This window comes from Antennarius striatus, chromosome 15 (genome assembly GCF_040054535.1).
Source record: "Antennarius striatus isolate MH-2024 chromosome 15, ASM4005453v1, whole genome shotgun sequence".
NCBI classification, from domain to species: domain Eukaryota; kingdom Metazoa; phylum Chordata; class Actinopteri; order Lophiiformes; family Antennariidae; genus Antennarius; species Antennarius striatus.
Genome location: NC_090790.1, coordinates 1,360,210 through 1,381,202, shown reverse-complemented (window position 1 = coordinate 1,381,202; position 20,993 = coordinate 1,360,210). Strand labels below are relative to the sequence as shown.

General features: G+C 47.6%; 1 protein-coding gene across 8 annotated transcripts; it reads left to right on the top strand.

The window, feature by feature from the left end:
* The first annotated feature begins 1,724 nt into the window (after positions 1-1,724).
* On the top strand, positions 1,725-20,679 carry lrsam1 (leucine rich repeat and sterile alpha motif containing 1). Of its 8 annotated transcripts, none has more exons than XM_068334646.1 (25): positions 1,725-2,428; positions 6,418-6,527; positions 6,701-6,757; positions 7,802-7,846; positions 7,984-8,061; positions 8,192-8,260; positions 8,337-8,421; positions 8,630-8,751; positions 8,833-8,941; positions 9,132-9,241; positions 9,424-9,453; positions 10,189-10,311; positions 11,788-11,927; positions 12,077-12,121; positions 12,724-12,794; positions 14,251-14,350; positions 14,447-14,534; positions 14,614-14,688; positions 15,593-15,673; positions 16,944-17,039; positions 17,185-17,283; positions 17,359-17,490; positions 17,704-17,770; positions 18,646-18,854; positions 19,231-20,679. In XM_068334646.1, exons 2-25 carry the CDS (start codon positions 6,456-6,458, stop codon positions 19,351-19,353), a joined length of 2,226 nt encoding a protein of 741 aa, XP_068190747.1. In that variant the 5' UTR covers positions 1,725-2,428; positions 6,418-6,455; the 3' UTR covers positions 19,354-20,679. The 8 variants fall into 8 exon arrangements, with proteins under 8 accessions (XP_068190747.1, XP_068190749.1, XP_068190745.1 ...); XM_068334648.1 differs by having other exon boundaries at positions 1,726-2,389; XM_068334644.1 differs by having other exon boundaries at positions 1,726-2,402.
* Positions 20,680-20,993: the final 314 nt, after the last annotated feature.

The following is a 20,993-nucleotide window of genomic DNA, read 5'->3' as shown; positions in this document are numbered from 1 at the left end:
CGGGAGGGTGATGAGGGGGGGTACAGGGCATTGGTGGCTGACTTCGTGGAGTGGTGCCAACAGAACCAGCTCCAGCTCAACGTCTCCAAGACAAAGGAGATGGTTCTGGATTTCCGGCGGGCACCTCCCTCTCCACAGCCGGTGATCATCAAAGGCAGTGAGGTGGAGGTGGTAGAAAACTATCAGTACCTGGGACTGCAGCTAGACAGCAGACTGGACTGGTCACTCAACTGGGACTGTGTGTACAAGAAGGGGCAGAGCAGGATGTACTTCCTAAGGAGGCTGGCCTCCTTCAACATCTGTCCTAAGCTCCTTCTCATGTTCTATCAGTCCGTAGTCTCCAGTGTGCTGTCATACGCCATTGTGTGTTGGGGTGGGGGGGCCAGGAAAAGAGATATGGACCGTCTGAACAGACTCATCCGCAGAGCGGGCTCAGTGGTCGGGCTGAGCCTGGACTCTGTGGATATGCTTCTGGAGAGCAGGACCATGTCTAAAGTTAAGGCCATCATGAACAACACCAGACACCCCCTACACACCACCTTCTCCCAGCAGAGAAGCACCTTCAGCGGCAGACTGCTGTCACACAGCGCCTCCACAGAGAGGCTGAGGTCCTCCTTCGTGCCCCGTGCCATCAGGGGGTACAATGACTCTCTCAGGAGGAGCGGGGGGGAGGTGGCGAGGTCAGCACAGGGTTGAATATGGATTTAATTTAATTTAATTTAATTTTATACTGTTGTATATATATATATATAATTTATTTATTTATTTTTTATACTGTTTTATATTTTAATTCAATTTTATACTGTTTAGATTTTATTTTATACTGTTTATATTTTAATACTGTAATATTTTTAAATTTTATACTGTTTATATTTTAGTTATAGTTTAGTATATAAGTCCTGTTAGTGCTGCATGTGCCTGTCTGTTAGTGTAATGTATGTCTTGTGGTATGTCCTGTGATGTCAGTGTTTCCTTTTCTCCTGGTGTTTATCCAGTATTATTTGTTATTTAATGCCTGAGCAGTGGATATATGCAATTTCCTCCGGGATTAATAAAGTATCCATCCATCCATCCATCCATCCATCCATCCATCCATCCATCCATCCATCCATCCATCCATCCATCCATCCATCCATCCATCCATCCATCCATCCATCCATCCATCCATCCATCCATCCATCCATCCATCCATCCATCCATCCATCCATCCATCCATCCATCCATCCATCCATCCATCCAAGGCACCTACTCTTGTCTGAGACACAGTCATATTCTAAATATTCCCAAATAGGACTATGGTGCTGTCTCCCTACTTTCGCCGCCATGCCGCCCGACGGATTTGCTGTGTGACGTGCCTGCCATCTGCTGGCCTCAAACTGCCACAGATTAAAAATTTATTTTAAAAAAGCCAGGAGATAGATGTTCACCCAAAATAGCCTACTGGGCTTGTGTATGAAATACACTGACAAAGACGAAAACTAAGCACATTTTCTCAATCATTTCAGTTTGTTTTAGTTAGTTTTGTAAACACACAATAGTTTCAGTTAGATGTCGTTTTTTTGCCAAGCCTCGTTTTTATTTTTATTTCAGTTAACGAAAATATTTTTACAGATTTAGTTTTTGTTATTTCGTTAGTTTTCGTTAACGATAATAACCTTGCTTGGGACATGGAATTATTCTTATTCTGATTCTTATTATTATTATTATCACTATTATTATTACTATTATTATTGTTTTAAATTGTCATCCTGAATTATTTTTCCTTTCAATATTTCAGTGAAACTGGACAATATTTCAAATCATCATTACGTCCAAATCCCAAATACAAAACACACCTGTATTTAAGAGTAGTAAATTACACCCATCGCTCTCAAATTATACCTTAAAGCATTGTTTAATTCAGGTAGGAAGACTTTTATTCCTCACGCAAAATAGGCTTTGTGGATGTAGTAATGCGGGAACTTATAGTGAATTAAATGAATAATCGTCTCATTCCCTCCAGTAATAAACAGCTGAACCAGTCTTTCCCATGGCTCCATCAGGCAGTTCAGTCTACGTCCTCTAGAGGGCGACACACTGAACGCTCTGCTGTAACACGGAAATCCGCTCCACAGCAGCAGAAGAAGAGCAGCTTCTGACACTGTTTGTCTCAGTCACACTAAATGGCGTGAGTCTGACGTGACTCAGCTGGACGGGGGCCACAGAGATCCGTTCAGGAATACCGCTGGAGGTTCACCGTCTTTAACCCAGGGCCGTGACTGAGCGGTGGCTGTATCCGCCGGGACCCCGGTGTGTTGGGCGTTAGCATCGCTAGCAGACATCGGGACTTCCCCTCGGACCCCTCAGCCTTCCGGGGAGAGAGACGCAGACCGAGCGGTGGGTCCGAGCGGTGGGTCCGAGCGGTGGGTCCGAGCGGTGGGTCCGAGCGGTGGGTCCGAGCGGTGGGTCCGAGCGGTGGGTCCGAGCGGTGGGTCCGAGCGGTGGGTCTGGGTGTGTTGTGTGTCGTGTTGTGTGAAGGTACCGCCAGAGGCTCACCCCGAGCCTGTGGGCGTGAGGCTGTGAGGCTGTGAGGCTGCGGGTGTCCGGGTGTCCGGGTGTCCGGGTGTCCGGGTGTCCGGGAGCTAGCCTTAGCCCTCAGTGACGGTAGTTTACACTTCAAATAGTATAGCCTACATAGGTTAGGATCAGTAATCAATAATCTAAAATTGGTGACGTTAAACGGAAAATAACTTTATAATACACATCACTGGATAAATACAACCATTTCGTTTCATTCTTCATGCCTCACCTGCCTCACCTGACCTCACCTGACCTCACGTCACTAGATTGTTGTGTGACATACCGTCAGTGACGTCACTGACAGTAACGACCCTCCCCCCACAGCGCCACGCCCCCGGGCCTGTGTGACGTAGCAGGTTCTGCAGTCGTTCTTATGACAAACATCCACTCCCAGGAGGATTCGGGTGGGGGGTTCACTCACACGAGTGATCCAGTTTAGTCAGAGGTCTCAGGACGGAGCTGCAGGGGCCCCTGGGGGTCTGATGACGTCACAGCCTGGACCGTGTGGTGGTTGTTACATCCGCTGCAAAGCGGTGATGTATTGTGATGTCAGTTCGTCCATTGGTCCACCAAATATCTCCTCAACCGTTCAGACAGAAAGATGATCAAAAAGCTCATGACTCAGGCAGGAGAGGGGGTGGAGATGAGAGGATGACCTTGACCTTGAGAAAACTAGGTCAAGGTCAAATTTAAACTCTTGCACACTCAAGAACTGGACAAGATAGAAAGACTAAGGAGGAGGTCGGTGTGAGGAAGACCATAGATCAAAACTTTGTGATTTGATCTATCTATGCACCAGCTTTGATTTATGGTCTTGCTCACACTGGCCTTCTCCTTATGCACTAGTCAGGTACTACCTTCAGGGTAGGTCAGGGTAAGTCGTGGGATGTTACAGTCTCTGAGTGCCTTGTTGTTATGATTCTTAGTAGAAGTGTTAGTAGTAGTAGTAGTAGTTCTTGAGGGTAGTACTAAAACTTAATGTGAGATATATAAAATAGATAAAGTGATCAATTCTGTCACATTGAATGCCTTATGGACGGAATAATTGTCAAAACATATTTTCTTTATAGTTGGGAACTCCTCTGATCCTTAGAAGTGCTTTAAACCTCTGGCTTTTAATTGGTGTCGAAAAAGAGCCCAATGGAGAAGTGATCTTGGTGTTTCATCGTAAAGACAGATTCATTACCAGAATGTAGTCTGGTCCTGCTGAGATTGTTTGGATGTCATTGGCAGACAGCGTCCCATCAGTGGTATGTGAAGAAGTGATAGAAATGGTCCTCTGAGACCTTAACCCAGAATACTATGCTACGGCCTGCTTTTAGTTGGTCTCAACCCAGACATTGACATACCCCGGTATTCATTCATTCATCTTCTGAACTGTTTTATCCACTGTAGTGGGTCACGGGGAGCTGGAGCCTATCCCAGCTGTCTCAGGGGCGTGAGGCGGGGCAAACTCCGGGTGCGACACCAGTGCTCCCCGGATACCCCAGCATGTCCACAACATGTATATGTATATATATGTGTGTGTGTGTGTGTGTGTGTGTGTACAGAAATATGTCCATATCCAGACTGCAACCCACCAACAGCAAGCAATTTTATTATTAGTTCTCATTATTGTTGCTGTTATTGTTATTATTTTTGGTAGTAGTAGTACAAGTAGTATTGTTGTAGTACTAAAACTTAATCAGGACTTAATCAAACGCTCGGGAGGGCAAAAGCCATCAGCCACAGTCACAACAAGAAGCAACCTACTACAAAAGGCCCAATGATGGGAAATGATGGAATCCTCAGCGTCATAGTGAACACATGACCAGTTTCATAGCAGAGCTGTTATCTGGTTGGTAATGACTGAAAACAGCTTTAGCTCTTATAAGTGATCTGAGCGGTGTCGGTATCTAAACCGACGCTGCTCATTAGCAAACAGCCTCAGCCTTTATTTACAACCTAACAGATATTCACTGTCACCAGTCAGGGGTTACGTTCAGCTGACATGAACCCTGATGAGAGATAACCCAGAAATCAAGAGGAGAGTTTATCACTCATTCACAGCCTTGTGGGAGACAAAGGATAGAGACGGATAAACACACACACACACACACACACACACACACACACACACACACAAACAGCACGTTTTTATCTTATTTACAGTTGCCTATGAGTATGAATAGAATGTAATATTGATACATACTTTATTGATCCCGAAGGGGGAATTTCTTTTCGTTTTAGTCGTACTGCTCCAGAATAAAAACCACAGTGAATGTCAGAATAATGAGAATTAAGAATGAAGAGCTAAAAGAAATCATAATAGATCAAATAGCTAAGAGAATACAGTTTCTAGTGTCCTAGCTTCCACTTGTCTTCCTCCTCACTGTGACATCAGGTTAGCAGACGGAGGTGGATGGAGCCCAACAGCCAACAGTTCAGTGTACTTCACAACCACAAGACAAAACCTCCACATTTTGGGTTACCTCCCAATTAACATCCTATGTTTCATTAGACTGCGTTAGATCAGCTCCCAAGTGTTGTTAGCCAACGATCTCTCTTTGTCCGTGACGATTGTCGGGAAACACAACTTTAATTACCGTCTGTCTGTAATCACCTCTCGTCTCCACTGATTTCTGTCCTATTTGCTAAGACTCTGTCCGGTCTCAGTTCCATCAGCCATCCCATGTTTACACAATAGAGTCACATCCAGCTGACTCAGAAAATAGCTCCTTGATTATCGCAGAAAAATTAACAGTTATATCATGAAAAACAAGGGAAAAACACAAGAAAAATAAGATCGAAATACGTAGTAACAGAGTTACTGAAACTTACTACGAAGTGCAAGCAGGAGCGGATGGTAGCGCCCGTGTTCCTGGGTGGAAGGAATGAAAGCCTTTAAATTCTGGTGTCATTTCAGAAAATGGAAGACACTTTGGTTTTTGTCTTGATATCCTTCAGCATTTTCCCTAATTATGTAAAAATTACTTAGCTGCTTTTAATTGAATTTGTGGTGAGGTGAAATATGGGCTCAACTGTGTAACATCTAGTTTCCATGTTAATTTACAAATTTGACTCACAACATAGACATTACGGAACATTAAAGAGTTATTGCAGTATAAGGTTGGTTCATGTGAGTGTCTGAATTTCCCTGTTTGCCCAACACTGATTTGCCCCTGTTAGCTAAGAGTCCACCAGCACTGGCCCAAAGTAACCACAGAAAGACAACTTCAGAAACTCCTCATCCATGGGATTCGCTTACAACGATTCAAACCAGATGTGAAACAATGATAATGAACGTGGTATTCAATTATTCATGCAGCAGTTCAAATATCCCAGACAGAGAGGCATCACTCCATCGGGTTCTTATCTAGAAGCCTCTCCTGTTGTGGGAGAGGAGCTCGTCAGAACTCCACCCAGGTCCAGTGTGTCTCGTGATCAGTCCACACCAACACCCCCTGGGACCGGAGGGTTGCCAGTCCAAGACCCGTGTCGGCCAAAAATTTCGGATTGTGAACTGAGAGTGGGAGTTGTCAGTTCACCTCCAAAGCACTGCCGTGGCGCCCTTGAGCAAGGCGCCCTTGAGCAAGGCGCCGTCTCTTGCTCATTTAGTCGCACCATGAAGGAGCTGCCCGTCTCTCCACCTCCCCATCACTTGCATGCCTACAGGTCCCGTGTGTGTGTTACGGGCCTATACCCGTAGCACACAAACACACATATATATGTATGTGACTAACAACCAGTGTGTGCCGGACTGGACTAATAATTTCCCCACGGTGATCAGTACAGTTGATTAAAATTAAATTAAAAGTACAGTCTGAATGCCGCAGTACCTCAGTAACATTAGTGTTTGTCTGCCTGTCCATCACACAGTTCACGTCATTGTAGTGGTGGGGGAGGCAGGACTCACGATGCCTCTGTTCTTCAAGAAGAGAAAACCCACTGAGGATGCTAAGAAGAGACTGGAGTATCAGCTGTGTCGGGTAAGAACTGTTGGTAATCTCCTACTGCCATCTTCTAACAAGGAAAGGCAGAGCGCTCTGAGGTTAAGCCACACTTAAGGACGCAGCTTCTCCTTAAGCTCCTTGAGTGTGTCAGCTTCAATGACATGTTGTTGGCTGTGTGGAGGACAATAACCTTGTTGCTTGTCCATCAGTCTAAGGAGGCAGGTGCTGACGACATCCTGGACATCTCAGGCTGTGAACTTTCTGAGGTGAGTTCATGTTACCTCAAGGAAGTAGTGCATCCCTGGGATGCGCTTCAAGAAAATTTTTTGCATCCAAACATGACGTTCATGCATCCCAAAATATACAGTAATCCCTCGCTCATTCGTGCATCAACACACACGACTTCAGCTCAACTCCTCTGTCACTGCAGCGTGTAAAACCAGCAGACGTCGTGTTATCGTTTGGTAGATTTTAATAAGACAGAGTGACGTAGGTGAGTCTATGACGACAAACTCACGAGTTGAGATCAAAACATAATTGTATTTTCTAGGTTCAAAATTTTAAGTGGAAAAATGCAAAAATTGTGAATATTTTTGTTGAAGTACATTCAAAGCTGGCGTCCCAGGGACCCACACTGTCTGATGATCGTGCATCCCTGTCAAAATCACGTGTGTCAAAGACGCAAGGATGCACACAAACGAGAACACTGCTCTATGGTTAACACCTGAGACTAGCAGCACTGATGACCAGGGTCAGGCTTTTAACCACTGCTTTGTAGAAGTGGTTGAGCTTGACTTCTTTCTATTTCATAGGAATAGAAAGAAGTCAAGATGTGTGAAGAAGTGAAGTGAAGTGATTTACATGGTGCTGCATGGCATCTTCCCTAAACACTGTTTTACAGAGACCCAATGAGATCAAAGTCGGTGATCAAACAGTTCTACTGCTCATGTGTGTACATACTAGTAGATCCTTCTGTAGTGCAGGTTCTCCCAGTTCAGTCTGCTGCGTCCAGATCTGAGGGCACAGTTCATGTCTTAAATCTACATTTTTACTGCCCTTAAGTGCATTTTTAAAAAGTGTTTAAAATGCACGAGTTTCACTCGATCCCAACCCTGTGGAAAAGGGGGCTCCTATTGGCCTGTCCCATGTGAAAAGTGGTTGTTGTTCCTGTGGCTGACAAAGGAGATTCACACTTCTGAAAAGTTTGAAATGTGTACAGAAACGTCTTTGGTGTTTTTGTAGACAAACTCTTTTGGTCCTTGAACTGATCCGTGTGACGCTCACATGCATCTGTTCTGTGTTCTGTGCAGGTTCCCTCCAGTGCCTTTTATATTTGTAAGGTGTTACAGAAGAAGGTAAGACTGTAGGATGTTTATTTACATGAACATCAGAGGTGAACTTCTGTGTACTGTAGATGTGTCCCTCTGGCTAGCTCAGGACTACAGTTAGATCCAGGTCTGAACAGTCACACATGTCCTCTGGTCCAATCCAGGTTCTGATCCTCCACACTAATGAGCTGAGGTCTCTGGTGCCCCGAGGATGTGACATCAACACTTTGGCCACACTAAAGGTAATGAAACACCAGCGTGGTGATGGTGTGAAGAAACATCCCAGTGTTGGAGCTTTAAGAAGACAAGGACGTCGTGTCTGAGGGGTCAGGGTTCAGATCTGTCATTCCTTCCACGTGTGTCTCCTCTAAGGTGCTGGATCTGCACGAGAACAAGCTCAGCTCTCTCCCAGAAGACATTGGGAAGCTGGCTTCGTTGAAGGTAAGTCCATCTGAACTTGGCTTCTGGTCCAGAGCGTGGTGTCGGTGAGTTCTGCTCACATCTGGGTCTCTGGTAGATCCTGAACGTGGAGAAGAACCGTCTGAAGGCCCTCCCTGACTCCATCGGCTCTCTGAGATTTCTGCAGACGCTGAATCTGAAGGGTACACGCCGACACGTAACAGCTGCTCCCAGGAGCCCTACGTCGTGTGGAGGTCAAAGGTCATGGCTTGTGTTTTTCCGTGTGTGTGTGTGTGTGTGTGTGTGTGTGTGTGTGTGTGTGTGTGTGTGTGTGTGTGTGTGTGTGTGTGTGTGTGTGTGTGTGTGTGTGTGTGTGTGTGTGTGTGTGTGTGTGTGTGTGTGTGTGTGTAGGGAACTGTCTCAGTGAGCTGCCTTCCTCTGTGGGTTCTCTGAGCAGCCTCCGAACGCTGGACCTGAGCGACAACCACATCACCAAGCTGCCCCAGAGCCTGGCCCACATCCGCACGCTGGAGGTGTGTGTGTGTGTGTGTTTACCTACACCAAGACTCCATAGATGTGATTAAATAAAAAGTGTGTGTGTGTGTGTGAGACAGAGCTTCACACTCGATGCTGCGGTGATGACCTACCCACCTGTGACGGTGTGTACTGAGGGTACAGAGAGCATCCAGCGCTTCCTCTGCTCCGGTGAGGGCTTACCTGATGGTACTCAGTGCACACACACACACACACACACACACACGCACGCACGCACACACGCACACACGCACACACACACTGTGCCTCTATGTTGAGCCTTAATGAAGGTGTCTTTGACTGCTTTCATCCCTTTTGTTGTGGAGCCTTACTATTATGGTCTGTATAGTCCTATGTCACAGAATACTGTTGTTTTCAGAGCTGGGGGAGGAATACTGCCCCCCATCCCAGTACCTCCTGCCGGTGCTGGAGAGTAACTGTGGTGAACAGAACACTGACTGTGTCGATGGCTTAGATGAGTCCTGGCAGGTAGAGAACACACACACACACACGCGCACACACACACACACACACACACACACACACACACACACACACACACACACACACACACACACACACACACACACACACACACACACACACACACACACACACACACTAGTGCTGTTTATCTCATTTTGATCCAATCACTGCTGTTTGTGTTACAGAACAAGTTCAGCGACTACGAGAAGAGAAAGGTGTGTGTCTCCCCCCACACAGTCATGTTGTCTTCTGTCACACTTCCTGCAGCAGCACACAGCTGATAACCCCCCCACAGTGCAAAGAAACCTCAGACACACTCGTTCTATTTGACCACCAACAGGACATCAAGTGTTCACTAATAACTGTTTATTGGTGGTTCATCAGTGGTTACCACTAATCTGCTTCAGGTCCCAGAGTGACGTCTTCAAAGGGCTGGTTTTACCATCAGATGTTAAAAAACTGACACATTCTCCATCTATCATCATCAGCAGCTATGTCATTGTTAAAAAAAATACATGGAGTTGACATCATTTTACTCCCCTTTGTCCTCAAAACAAATATTGGAATCATAAAATCACTACTAAACCGCTGAAAGCACGTAATATTATGTTACTGTACGATAGATAAAATAGAAACATATATTTTTAGCCCGTACGACCCGCAGTGAGGCCATAGGAGCTGAAGACGAGACGACGTTTTTTATGAACTGTATTAGAAAATTACATTTAATTGTTTGTACGCTTCAAATAAAAATGTGTCAACCAAATATTATTGAAATGCATTCATGAAGTACAGAACTGGGAGTGGTAGCCACATCGTTTCTGGACTGAGCTCATGTCTCCTGGGACCAGCTGAGGTTTACCTGTAGTCTACAGGCTTCTGCTGAAGTGTGGTAGTTGAAATCCCATCAGCCGTGGCGTGAGGGTCTGACATGCTCTTCTGCCCTTCAGGAGGAGAAGCAGCAGCAGAAGCTGGCCTTTGAGCGCCACCTGGAGGAGAAGCAGAAGGAACACACCCAGCTTTTCCTCATGAACACCTCCCGGAAGGAAACGATGCTGAACTCAGTGCGACAGGTACTCCCCACGCCCGTTTCCACTGGTGTTACACGTCACATGGTCTGATCAGCTGGGGGCTTCAAGTCAGCTGACAGAAACACTGAAAAACATGCAGTTAGTAAGTAAATATTCAAGTAAAGATATTCTGTCAGTGCTCTTAGCCTGTAACACTGATACACCAGACATACAGAACAAGACACCAGTTTAACCCGTTTCGTCAATCAGCTTCTAAGTCAAACAGAAGTTCACCATTTAAAAGGAAATCATTTCAATTAGTTTGAGCCTTGTAAAAAAGCTCAAAACCAAAACATTTTGGCTGGTATGGATGGATGGATGGATGGAGGGATGGATGGATGGATGGAGGGATGGATGGATGGATGGATGGATGGAGGGATGGATGGATGGATGGATGGATGGATGGAGGGAGGGATGGATGGATGGATGGATGTCAAACCAAACGGACAGATGACGGCTCCTGTCTTCAGTTACTCGTACGTTGATCAGCTCACGTCTGGAGCACCAACATCTTCAGGAGCTCGTTGGAGAACCAGACCCAACATGTTCTATCACACTGGTTCCTCTCAGGAACTACACGGACACCTGACAAGTCATTTAGAGTGAAGACATTTTATTTCTCAAACAAGGTGTGTGTTAGATTCCAGTCAGAGTTCTGTTGATGTACCAGCAGTAGTTCAGAACACCCCTACAGCAGAATCACAACTAAGTAGTGCTAATAACAGTGGAAACTGAATTATGTGCATCTTGAACCCCTCACCAGGCTGATGGTGACTGTCTGCTGTCACCGACGTGAGTTCAGGAGGTTATTATGGGTCATGTGTTCCCTCGGCTGGAGGTCCCTGAGGAGAACATCAGGCGGTCGCTGGTGAAGGACAGCTGTTTGGAATTTTGCTTGAAATTTCTGAACGTAACCCCTTCAGCCCAGGTTAGGTGTAGATCACTGGTTACCATGGTGATCCAGCCAGGTTGGTGCCGTAGGCTCAGCATGCGTTAGTAATCGTGCTTCTTGGTGATCCCTGAGGGCTTTATGGAGCGGGTTGGTATCACAGGCAGGCCTTGGTAGTAGCAGGTCAGGATTTATTTAGAAGCCCTCTCATGTCTGATCTTCTCTCCATTTTGCTGCTGAAGGCTCTGATCAGTCACAGCGCTGTAAAGTCAGCCTGTCTGCAAGTAAAGAAAACACTGATAAAGGTGAAATCTTCATAAGATCATTTCTACAAACAAATAGGGTACCACCTAAAGTCTGATCCGTGTTGTGTGGGTCTACACTTACAGCCTGTCAGGACAGGAACAGCCACACAACCAGTCAGCACACCAGGAGGGAGTGGGTTTCATCCTGAGCTGTTATTCTGAGTCTCGTTCTGGACCGGACGGTGTGACATCATAACCTAGAGGCTTCCGTAGAGCAGACCACCGCTGCTGGCCTCTTGGGCACACCTTCTGTTGGGTGACCAGGTGTGTGATCTGTGTGATCAGGAGCAGGAGCGGGTGGAGCAGGGGGTCAACCAGCAGCAGAGAGCTCAGGAGGCCGAGAGGCAGAACGTCCTGGAGAAGGTCCGGCTGGCTGAAGACGACATCAGCAGTCGGATCAGCAGCATGCTGATGGACAAAAACCGGTACGACGCTGTGTGTGTGTGTGTGTGTGTGTGTGTGTGTGTCTGTGTGTGTGTGTGTGTGTGTGTGTGTCTGTGTGTGTGTGTGTGTGTGTGTGTGTCGTCACTGACACGAGTGTGTGGTCACAGTTCTACTCTTTCTACTTCCTCAGGCAGAAAAAAAGTGCACAGTTTCTTCAATCCATGGAGGAGGACCGGTGAGTGTCTGACCGTAACGGACACACACACACACACACACACACACACACACACACACACACACACACACACACACACACACACACACACACACGCACACACGTCAGTGTGCTGCTTCCCACTGATGCCATTCAGAGAGCACTTTCAAGGCACGGAAAGGACACGGAAGCTGTTAACATGTCACCGTCAGCACCGCTTCAGCTCACAGCACTGATGTGGAAAACAGATTAAATCAATCAAAAATAATAATAATTTAAAAAAGAGTACATGAATAAAATATAATTCAATTAGATATTTATATTTTCTTTTCCTGAGCCACAGGATGGAAGGGCTACACGGGGCCCCGGGGCCGTGGGTTGCCGGCCCCTGATGTAGCGTCATCAGTTCATGTCCATCTGGTCGTCTCTTTCCAGACGTGTATTTTAATACAGGTGTGATTTCTGAGGTTTCCATGGAGAGATTGTTTTAAGGCTGGTCCAGCACCATGTGTCAGTGATCCAACATGGGGAGACTCAGGATGTGTCGCAGTGAAGCAGGGTTCTTCACAGGAGGTGGTTTTAAACTGCTCTGACGTTTGAAACGCTTGTCGACTCCCTTCCAGCATCAGAATGGAGCATCTGGCTGCCATCACACAGGAAGAGGCCAACTCACTGAGGAAGAGGGACGTGGCAGGTGAGCAGCTCCTGTTGTCTACCTGGTTTGACTCGTCGATGTTCTGCCCACGCGTCGTAACAGTTCACCTTTAAAGGTCCAGAACGCGTCATTGATTAACCACTTCATTACCAAAGCTAACAAACTGGTCATGAAGTCATTTCTGACCCGACTGGATGTGGGAACGCTGAGGTAGACCAACATGAACAACACATCAAAGTGATCAGATCTAATTCATTTGTGTTTCCTTCTCAGATTATACACTGAATATTTTGCCTCATGATCTGTCAGACACAGTAGTGACTCCAGAGACCAGGTTTCTGAGATACGAGCCGTCGCTCTGTCTGGTTCTGTTCGACATACGAGCAAAATCCAAGATAGGAGCCAATCTTCAGGAAACCAGCGCTAGTTGGTGGATGGATACGTCAGTGAGACCGCATCTCGTTCTTTACCACGTGTTGGTGGATGGATACGTCAGTGAGACCGCATCTCGTTCTTTACCACGTGTTGGTGGATGGATACGTCAGTGAGACCGCATCTCGTTCTTTACCACGTGTTGGTGGATGGATACGTCAGTGAGACCGCATCTCGTTCTTTACCACGTGTTGGTGGATGGATACGTCAGTGAGACCGCATCTCGTTCTTTACCACGTGTTGGTGGATGGATACGTCAGTGAGACCGCATCTCGTTCTTTACCACGTGTTGGTGGATGGATACGTCAGTGAGACCGCATCTCGTTCTTTACCACGTGTTGGTGGATGGATACGTCAGTGAGACCGCATCTCGTTCTTTACCACGTGTTGGTGGATGGATACGTCAGTGAGACCGCATCTCGTTCTTTACCACGTGTTGGTGGATGGATACGTCAGTGAGACCACATCTCGTTCTTTACCACGTGTTGGTGGATGGATACGTCAGTGAGACCGCATCTCGTTCTTTACCGCGTGTTGGTGGATGGATACGTCAGTGAGACCGCAACTCGTTCTTTACCACGTGTTGGCGGATGGATACGTCAGTGAGACCGCAACTCGTTCTTTACCACGTGTTGGCGGATGGATACGACGTCAGTGAGACCGCAACTCGTTCTTTACCACGTGTTGGCGGATGGATACGACATCAGTGAGACTGGATCTCGTTCTTTACCACGTGTTGGCGGATGGATACGACATCAGTGAGACTGGATCTCGTTCTTTACCACGCGCTGGTGGATGGATACATCGGTGAGACCGGATCTCGTACTTTACTGATACATCAGTGAGACCGCATCTCGTTCTCGTTGGTGGAGTACAGATGTAGCTCGTTTGTTCTCCTGACTTTTGTGGTGTTTTGTACTTCATGTAACTTATGTATAATTAATTTTATCACGTGACTACCTACTACAAATCTGCGATGTAGTGACGGCGTGCATCTTGAAGCGTGAATGCTCGAGGGGTTACTGTACATAATAAATACCCCCCCCCCTCTGTCTGCCTCTAGCTGCCATGCAGAAGATGCTGTCAGACAGCTACGCCATGACGCTCCTGCAGGAGGCTGGCGACATCCGCCGACAGAGTCTGGTGTCAGAGGCCTGCAGAAGGTTGTGTGTGCAGCACACATGAGTAAACATGTTGTAACATGTCATCATGTGACCAGAAGCCTTAACACGCGTGTTGTTTCTCTGTTCTGACAACAGCATGGAGACTTTGGACAGGAAGTTCGATAAGATGCTGTCCCTCCAAGTGTTGGACAAATCCAAAGCCATCGCCCACATCTTACAGGAGGTGTGTCTGTTCTGTCCATGACACCAATGAGAGGTCAGTGTGGGTCAGTCCCTAAACGCTGTGCTGTGATTGGTCACAGGAGGAGATGCAGAAAGCAGCGTTCCAGGCCCTGCAGCTGCAGAAAGATGCCGTCCATGGCTACATCCGCAACCAGGTCTGTGCACGCACACACGCACACGCACACGCACACACACACACACACACACACACACACACACACACACACACACACACAGCGCCTGTCAGTAAACCATTACGTCGTTCTTCACACACACATTTATGCTCTGAAGACTAAAGGATTTGACTTTTGCTTTGGGATCGTACTGCTTCACCATCAGCTGATCAACAGGTGGCGCTATTGATTTCAGCCGGTCAGGATGTTGAGTAAGGGCAGAGCAGAGTTTATTCTAGTGGTGGGGGTTGTTGCTCACCCCGCCTGCTGACACTGGTCACATCTGATTGGTTCTTTTGTATCTGTTAAACATGTCGGTACATGTCTCACACAGGGATGTAGAGTTACCTCCTATCATTCACCTTCACTAGAACCATCACCATCTCTACAACGGTAGACCGTCCCTCATCTCCGTCAGGATTACTTTTTAAATCATGGTAGCTGATGTTTCTGGTTGTTCCCATTTCGCCCAGTGTTAGCTGTTCATCCATGACCTCCTGACCCCAGTTAGACCCACTGGTCTGTAGTTAGCAGGTGTTTCCTCTGGAACGACGCATCACCTGTCTGCTGGACGGTAATAGTAAATGGTGACACACGGTGGGGTTGTTGGTTCCTTTCTCAACCTCAGCGGTCAAATAAACGAAGAACATCCGATTTTAGACACTTGATTTTCCAGCGGTGAAGGATGGAGATAAATACTGAAGCTTCATCATCTCTTCATCCTCATCTTTGTTCTGTTTTGCTCTAACCAGTTGACCTGCAGCTCAGTAATCATGTTTTGAGGCCACAGACAGAAACCATTCATTGTGTCTCCATCCTGACTTTGTGTTGGACAGCATGTTCCTTCTCCCTGCCAGCTTCATGTCTGCTTCTCCACTGTCCCCAGATCAAGCTCATAGAGGGTGAGTTAAAGCAGCTGACTAAATTGGAGATTAAAAGACGTAATCTGGACACAGAGAACCTGCAGGTGGGTGTCACCGCCTTCTTTCTTTGCCTCCCCACATTCACTTGGTTTTGTTCTTTCTGCCTCTTGATTATGACACCATTTCATGTCATTGCTTCACGGTGACAAGTTTCCCTCGTACAAACTGCTATTCAGGAAGATAAGGCAACAAAAAACTTGAAAGATCTCCAAACCAAAATCTTGGGATGCTGCATAAATTATAAAAATGATTTAATGCCGTGAATTAATAACGTCCTTTTTAAACTATAAGATAAAAACAGAAAAGTCAGGTAGTGTTCAGGAAACAAGGGTCTGAGCAGGACGCCGATGACCCGCCACCAGCTGAGTTCAGTTCACCTCAGAGGTCACGACCTCTGTGGGAACGAGTCAGCAAACGCAGCGGCAGCAGCCGGTGATGTCATGGGTTCTATCTGTCCGCTGACACAGAGTCAGAGTGAAGAAACCCTTTAGGAGCTGTTCATGCAGAAGACAAAAGAAGATTATTGTTAAAATGTCATATTTAGTCCTTAACGGACTGATTTATTGGGAGAGAAACACATAAAAACAACTAAAATGTCACTTTGGGCCCAAACAGTTCCCAAGGGTTAGGTGTGTGTGTTACACACCATATACACATGTATGACTAACTACTAACAGTGTGAAAGAGTGTGCAACTAAATAATTTCCCTTCAGGGATCAATATAGTATATCGAATAAAAATGAATAAAAACCAACTAATAAGCGTGATGCGCCTACAGGGAGTTGATTGGTAGATCCTCGTGCACGTTGTTCACACATCTTAGTACTGGTGTTCTTTAACGTGTTCGGTGCCCCAGGCCGTGACACATGTTAGTGGACACGTTTGAGGCCTGCAGCCGTTACAGACTGGGTGGGCTCGGGTCTGTTGTGTCTGTGTCCTCAGAAGCCTGCCTGGGGGGCTCTGGCTGCGGTTACAGGCTGTTGTAAGGCTGTTTCACCACTCAGACTCTCACTGAGAGGTGAGTCACAGCCGGTCCAGAAGCAGGCGTGAAACCACCTGAGAACACCAGACGTGTCTCCACTGCAGCAGTCCAGGGTTCACACCGTCCTCCGGTCCAGATGTAACCCTGAATCAGATCCATGTTCATTGTGTCCTTCTGCTTCTAGTCAATGCTGTTGGTACAGGGTGAAAGGGTTCACTGGGGTGGCTCCCTGGGGGGGTTCTGTGGTGGTCACTGTGTGTGTGTGTGTGTGTGTGTGTGTGTGTGTGTGTGTGTGTGTGTGTGTGTGTGTGTGCGTGTGTGCGCGTGCGCAGGAGGTTCTGGGGGAGCAGCGTGCAGCACTCAGTGACTTGTTGCAGCAGCTTCTGAAGCAGAGAGACCAGAGAGAACAGGAGCTGCAGCAGGTTCTGGTGAGGAACCGCTCACACACCACGGTTCACACACCACGGTTCACACCTCACGGTTCACACCTCACGGTTCACACACCACGGTTCACACCTCACGGTTCACACACCACGGTTCACACCTCCCTCAGTGGTGTTCTTTGTGTCTCAGGTGGAGATGGAGCGTAAGTCTGAGTCCAACCAGCAGAACTACTGGATGATCCAGTACCAGAGGCTGCTGGATGCTAAGCCGCTGTCGCTGCGCATGCAGGTACGCTGTGGAGCTGATGGGGTGGGGGGGTCCTGGACCAGGCTGTGCTTTACTGTATCTGTGCTGGTCCTGCAGGAGGCGGGGGTGGAGAAGGAGCTGGTGAACCTGCTCTGCAGACTGTCGGTGCAGCACTACCTGCCCATCCTGGCTCATCATCGCATCACCACCGAGGCCCTCCGTCACATGACCCCCTCCGACCTCAAGAAGGTACGTCTGCAGCATCACCACCACCCCACCCCCCCCCCACCGGTCCCCCCACCAACCGACAGCATAGCAGTAGCAGTAACGCTCCATGTTTCAGTCCACTAACACACCACTCAGGGGAACGCCCATGTTACCACACACTTCCTTGATGTGTTCACCCCCCCCCCCCCTGTGATTAACAGATTACACAGATAATCCTTCATTTGTGTTTTTCAGCTTGGGATCAGTGAAGCAGGAATCCAGAAAGCTCTCTTGAACTGGGCTCATGGATATCACAATGGAGGTAGGTGGGGCCCACCCCCGGTTTCTGTTCTTTAGGGGGGGTACAAGCAGGCTTCAACCTACCAACACGACTGGTTCAGAGAGGCTGCTCCTCAGATGAAGTTTATTTTGAAGTCACTTATTTTGAAAAGTGACGTCTGTTACGGTCACGTGACCGGTTACCAGCCGTTACCCCTAAATGAAGCGCCCACAACTGCTCCAGTGCTCTGGATTAGAGTCAAACCAGATTATCCTGAGACCCTAAAAGTCTCTTAATCCCTGCTTCCATTCCCACCTCCCGTCTCTGTGAAGTGGGATTTTCTGCAGTGACTAAAGAAAACCAAACTGGAGTCGACCGGACGTCTGAACACACTTCAGGTGTCATTGTCTCCGTTACCCCGAGATCAGAGGCCCCCCACCACTGATTCATGATTGTAATGATTATTATTGATTGATTGTTCACCCTTTGATGGAAATGATCAGAATTTCTCCTACGGTGATGAACTGATGTCTGCATTTGACATAAAACCACTGATGATTTATTCGTAGACTCCAGCTGTCCTGGTGTCATTAACGATTATCCAGCAAATGAAGACGGTCAGAGAAGATCCTGTCTGAGATGAAACCGGTGGAGCTGAAGGGGGGGGACCTCTGGGGGGGGACCTCTGGTCTGACCCACCAAAGACAATGAAGACTAGTTTGATAGTTGACCTCTCTTCTCCTGACTTCCTGTCAGTGTGGAAACGAGTTGTAACCAGATTATTTCTGATATTTGTCAGACTGTTCTTTCACTGTTTGGTCAGGAAGGGATGGGGGGGTGATAATCAGGGCTGTGAAACACACATGAAGTCCAGACCCCCCCTTGTTTGGTGTGCTGACTATCTCCTCCTCCAACAGGAGCTTGTAAGGAGGTCCAGCAAGTTGAGGAGGCAGACGTCACCCCCTCAGCTCCAGTGCCTCCTTCCACCCCCCCACTGCTTAACAACGCGTCGGGTTTCCAGTTACCCAGAACACCACCCACCCCGGGGACCCCCGTCACACCCGCTGCCCCCAGCCCGGTGGAGGCCCCGGGGAGCTCGGAGTGTGTGGTCTGCATGGAGACTGGGGTGAGAGCACTGCCCACACACACCGGTGTCCTGCCCAGTGGAGCGTCCTGCTGACCGTCTGTCTGACCGTCTGACCGTCTGTCTGACCGTCTGTCTGACCGTCTGTCTGACCGTCTGTCCGTCTGTCTGACCGTCTGTCCGTCTGTCTGACCGTCTGTCTGTCTGTCTGACCGTCTGTCTGACCGTCTGTCTGACCGTCTGTCTGACCGTCTGTCCGTCTGTCTGACCGTCTGTCTGTCTGTCTGACCGTCTGTCTGACCGTCTGTCTGACCGTTTGTCTGCCTGACTGTCTGTCTGTCTGTCTGACCGTCTGTCTGCCTGACTGTCTGCCTGACTGTCTGTCTGTCTGTCTGACCGTCTGTCTGTCTGTCTCCAGTCTCAGGTGGTCTTCCTGCCCTGTGGTCACGTCTGCTGCTGTCAGGTCTGCAGCGACGCCCTGCAGAACTGCCCTCTGTGTCGCAGCAACATATCCCAGCGCATACGCCTGTACCACAGCTAGGTGGCGCTGTCCGGCTGCAGCTCCTATTTATGCATGATGACAAGCTTTCATCAGGGTGTCAACGAGCTGCTCCCATATTAACCAGGAGTACTTTGTGATGTATATATCTATACAGGAACAAGTTTGAATCAAACTGTTTGTAATATTGTTTTTGTCACCTCTTCTTTATCATTTTTTAATATATTTGGGGGGTGGGGGGACACGGCGGCCCCCTGCCGTACGTCTGCACAGGTAATCAGTGCCTTTTTCAGGAAATCTCTCAAACATTTCTTGTGTTGTCGCCCAAACCACTGCCTGTCCATAAAGTAGACTTAACCAAACATCCTCCCTTCATCCTCATGGGGGGCTGGAGCCTATCCCAGCTGGCTGGTGGCGTGAGGCGGGGTTGACTCCGGGCGCGACGCCAGTGCACCGCAGAGCCACACATATGACAAACACACACACACACACACCTGAAGCCCATGTTTCTGGAGGTGGGGGGAAGCTGGGGAACCCGGAGAGGACCCCCCCCCCCCCCAGACACGGGGAGAACATCCAAGCTCCACACGGAGCGGGGCTTGAACCCTGAACCACCCTGCTGCGCGGCGACAGCGCCACCCACTGCACCACCGTGACGCCCTAAACCAAACATCATCAAATCATAATTCAGTGACTGTTGTTTGTTGTTTTTGCCACCATCGCTGGTTTCCAGTTGGTCCCTGTCTCCAGTTCAGACCAGATTCTTGACCAACCCTCCATGGGTCCAGCCGGGCGCTACTGAACAGGCAGCTCTTGGCGGGAGGAAGATCATTTTGTTTGAGGAGCAGTCATATCTGTGTGACACAAGACCTACGCTTGAATTAGAGATGGATCCTCTGACTACATGCATGAACTAACACGACATCACTAACGCTGTCATTCTCGCTAAAGTGCTCTTAACGCTGCAGCATGTTTCAGCAGATCCTTTCACCTATTATAAACCAGTCTGCTCCATGTAATGTGTTGGGTTGTACCTCTGTGTCACTAGTACGACACCTGTGTGTAACTGTCATGTAATCACCCTGTGGTCAGTGTAAACGCTCTGCTAATACACGAGCAGCCCATGTGCTCAAATACAGTCTGCAAGGACCAGAACAGCGTGTCTCCTGTCATCCTTACAGAACCACATGTTGTAATAATGCCAGGAATACTACAGCAGTAGTACTACAAAGCAGTACGACGGTAGATACCAGACATCTCTCAGCAGGACTGTCCGAGCTGCTGCACACAGATTTGATCTGGTATCCAGAAAAGCAGGTTCAGGATGTTTTTTTCTGTTTTTCAACACAATAAATGTATTGTTTAACCTTTTTTTGTCAAACTGAATAAACTCCATGACAGGAGAGAACCCGGTAGGAGGTGGGGTGTCTTCACACACACCACACATGTCGGTACGCAGACGTTATTAACGTTTATAGCACTTTTTAAGATGAGAAGATCAACTCTATTAAAACCGTAAAGGAGAAATTACTTTTTCAGATGCGTGACTGTGATAAAATACAGTACTGGAAATATTTTTCATTTTTTATTTAAATATATTTTGGAAATATTTTTCATTTTTTAATTTAAATATATTTTGGAAATATTTTTCATTTTTTAATTTAAATATATTTTGGAAATAT

Bases quoted from the DNA above. Each gene is read 5' to 3' on its own strand.
- lrsam1 (XM_068334646.1), top strand. From the start codon at position 6,456: ATGCCTCTGTTCTTCAAGAAGAGAAAACCCACTGAGGATGCTAAGAAG. The intron at 6,528-6,700 runs GTAAGAACTGTT...CTTGTCCATCAG, and splicing joins TGGAGTATCAGCTGTGTCGG to TCTAAGGAGGCAGGTGCTGA. The intron at 11,928-12,076 runs GTACGACGCTGT...CTACTTCCTCAG, and splicing joins ATGCTGATGGACAAAAACCG to GCAGAAAAAAAGTGCACAGT.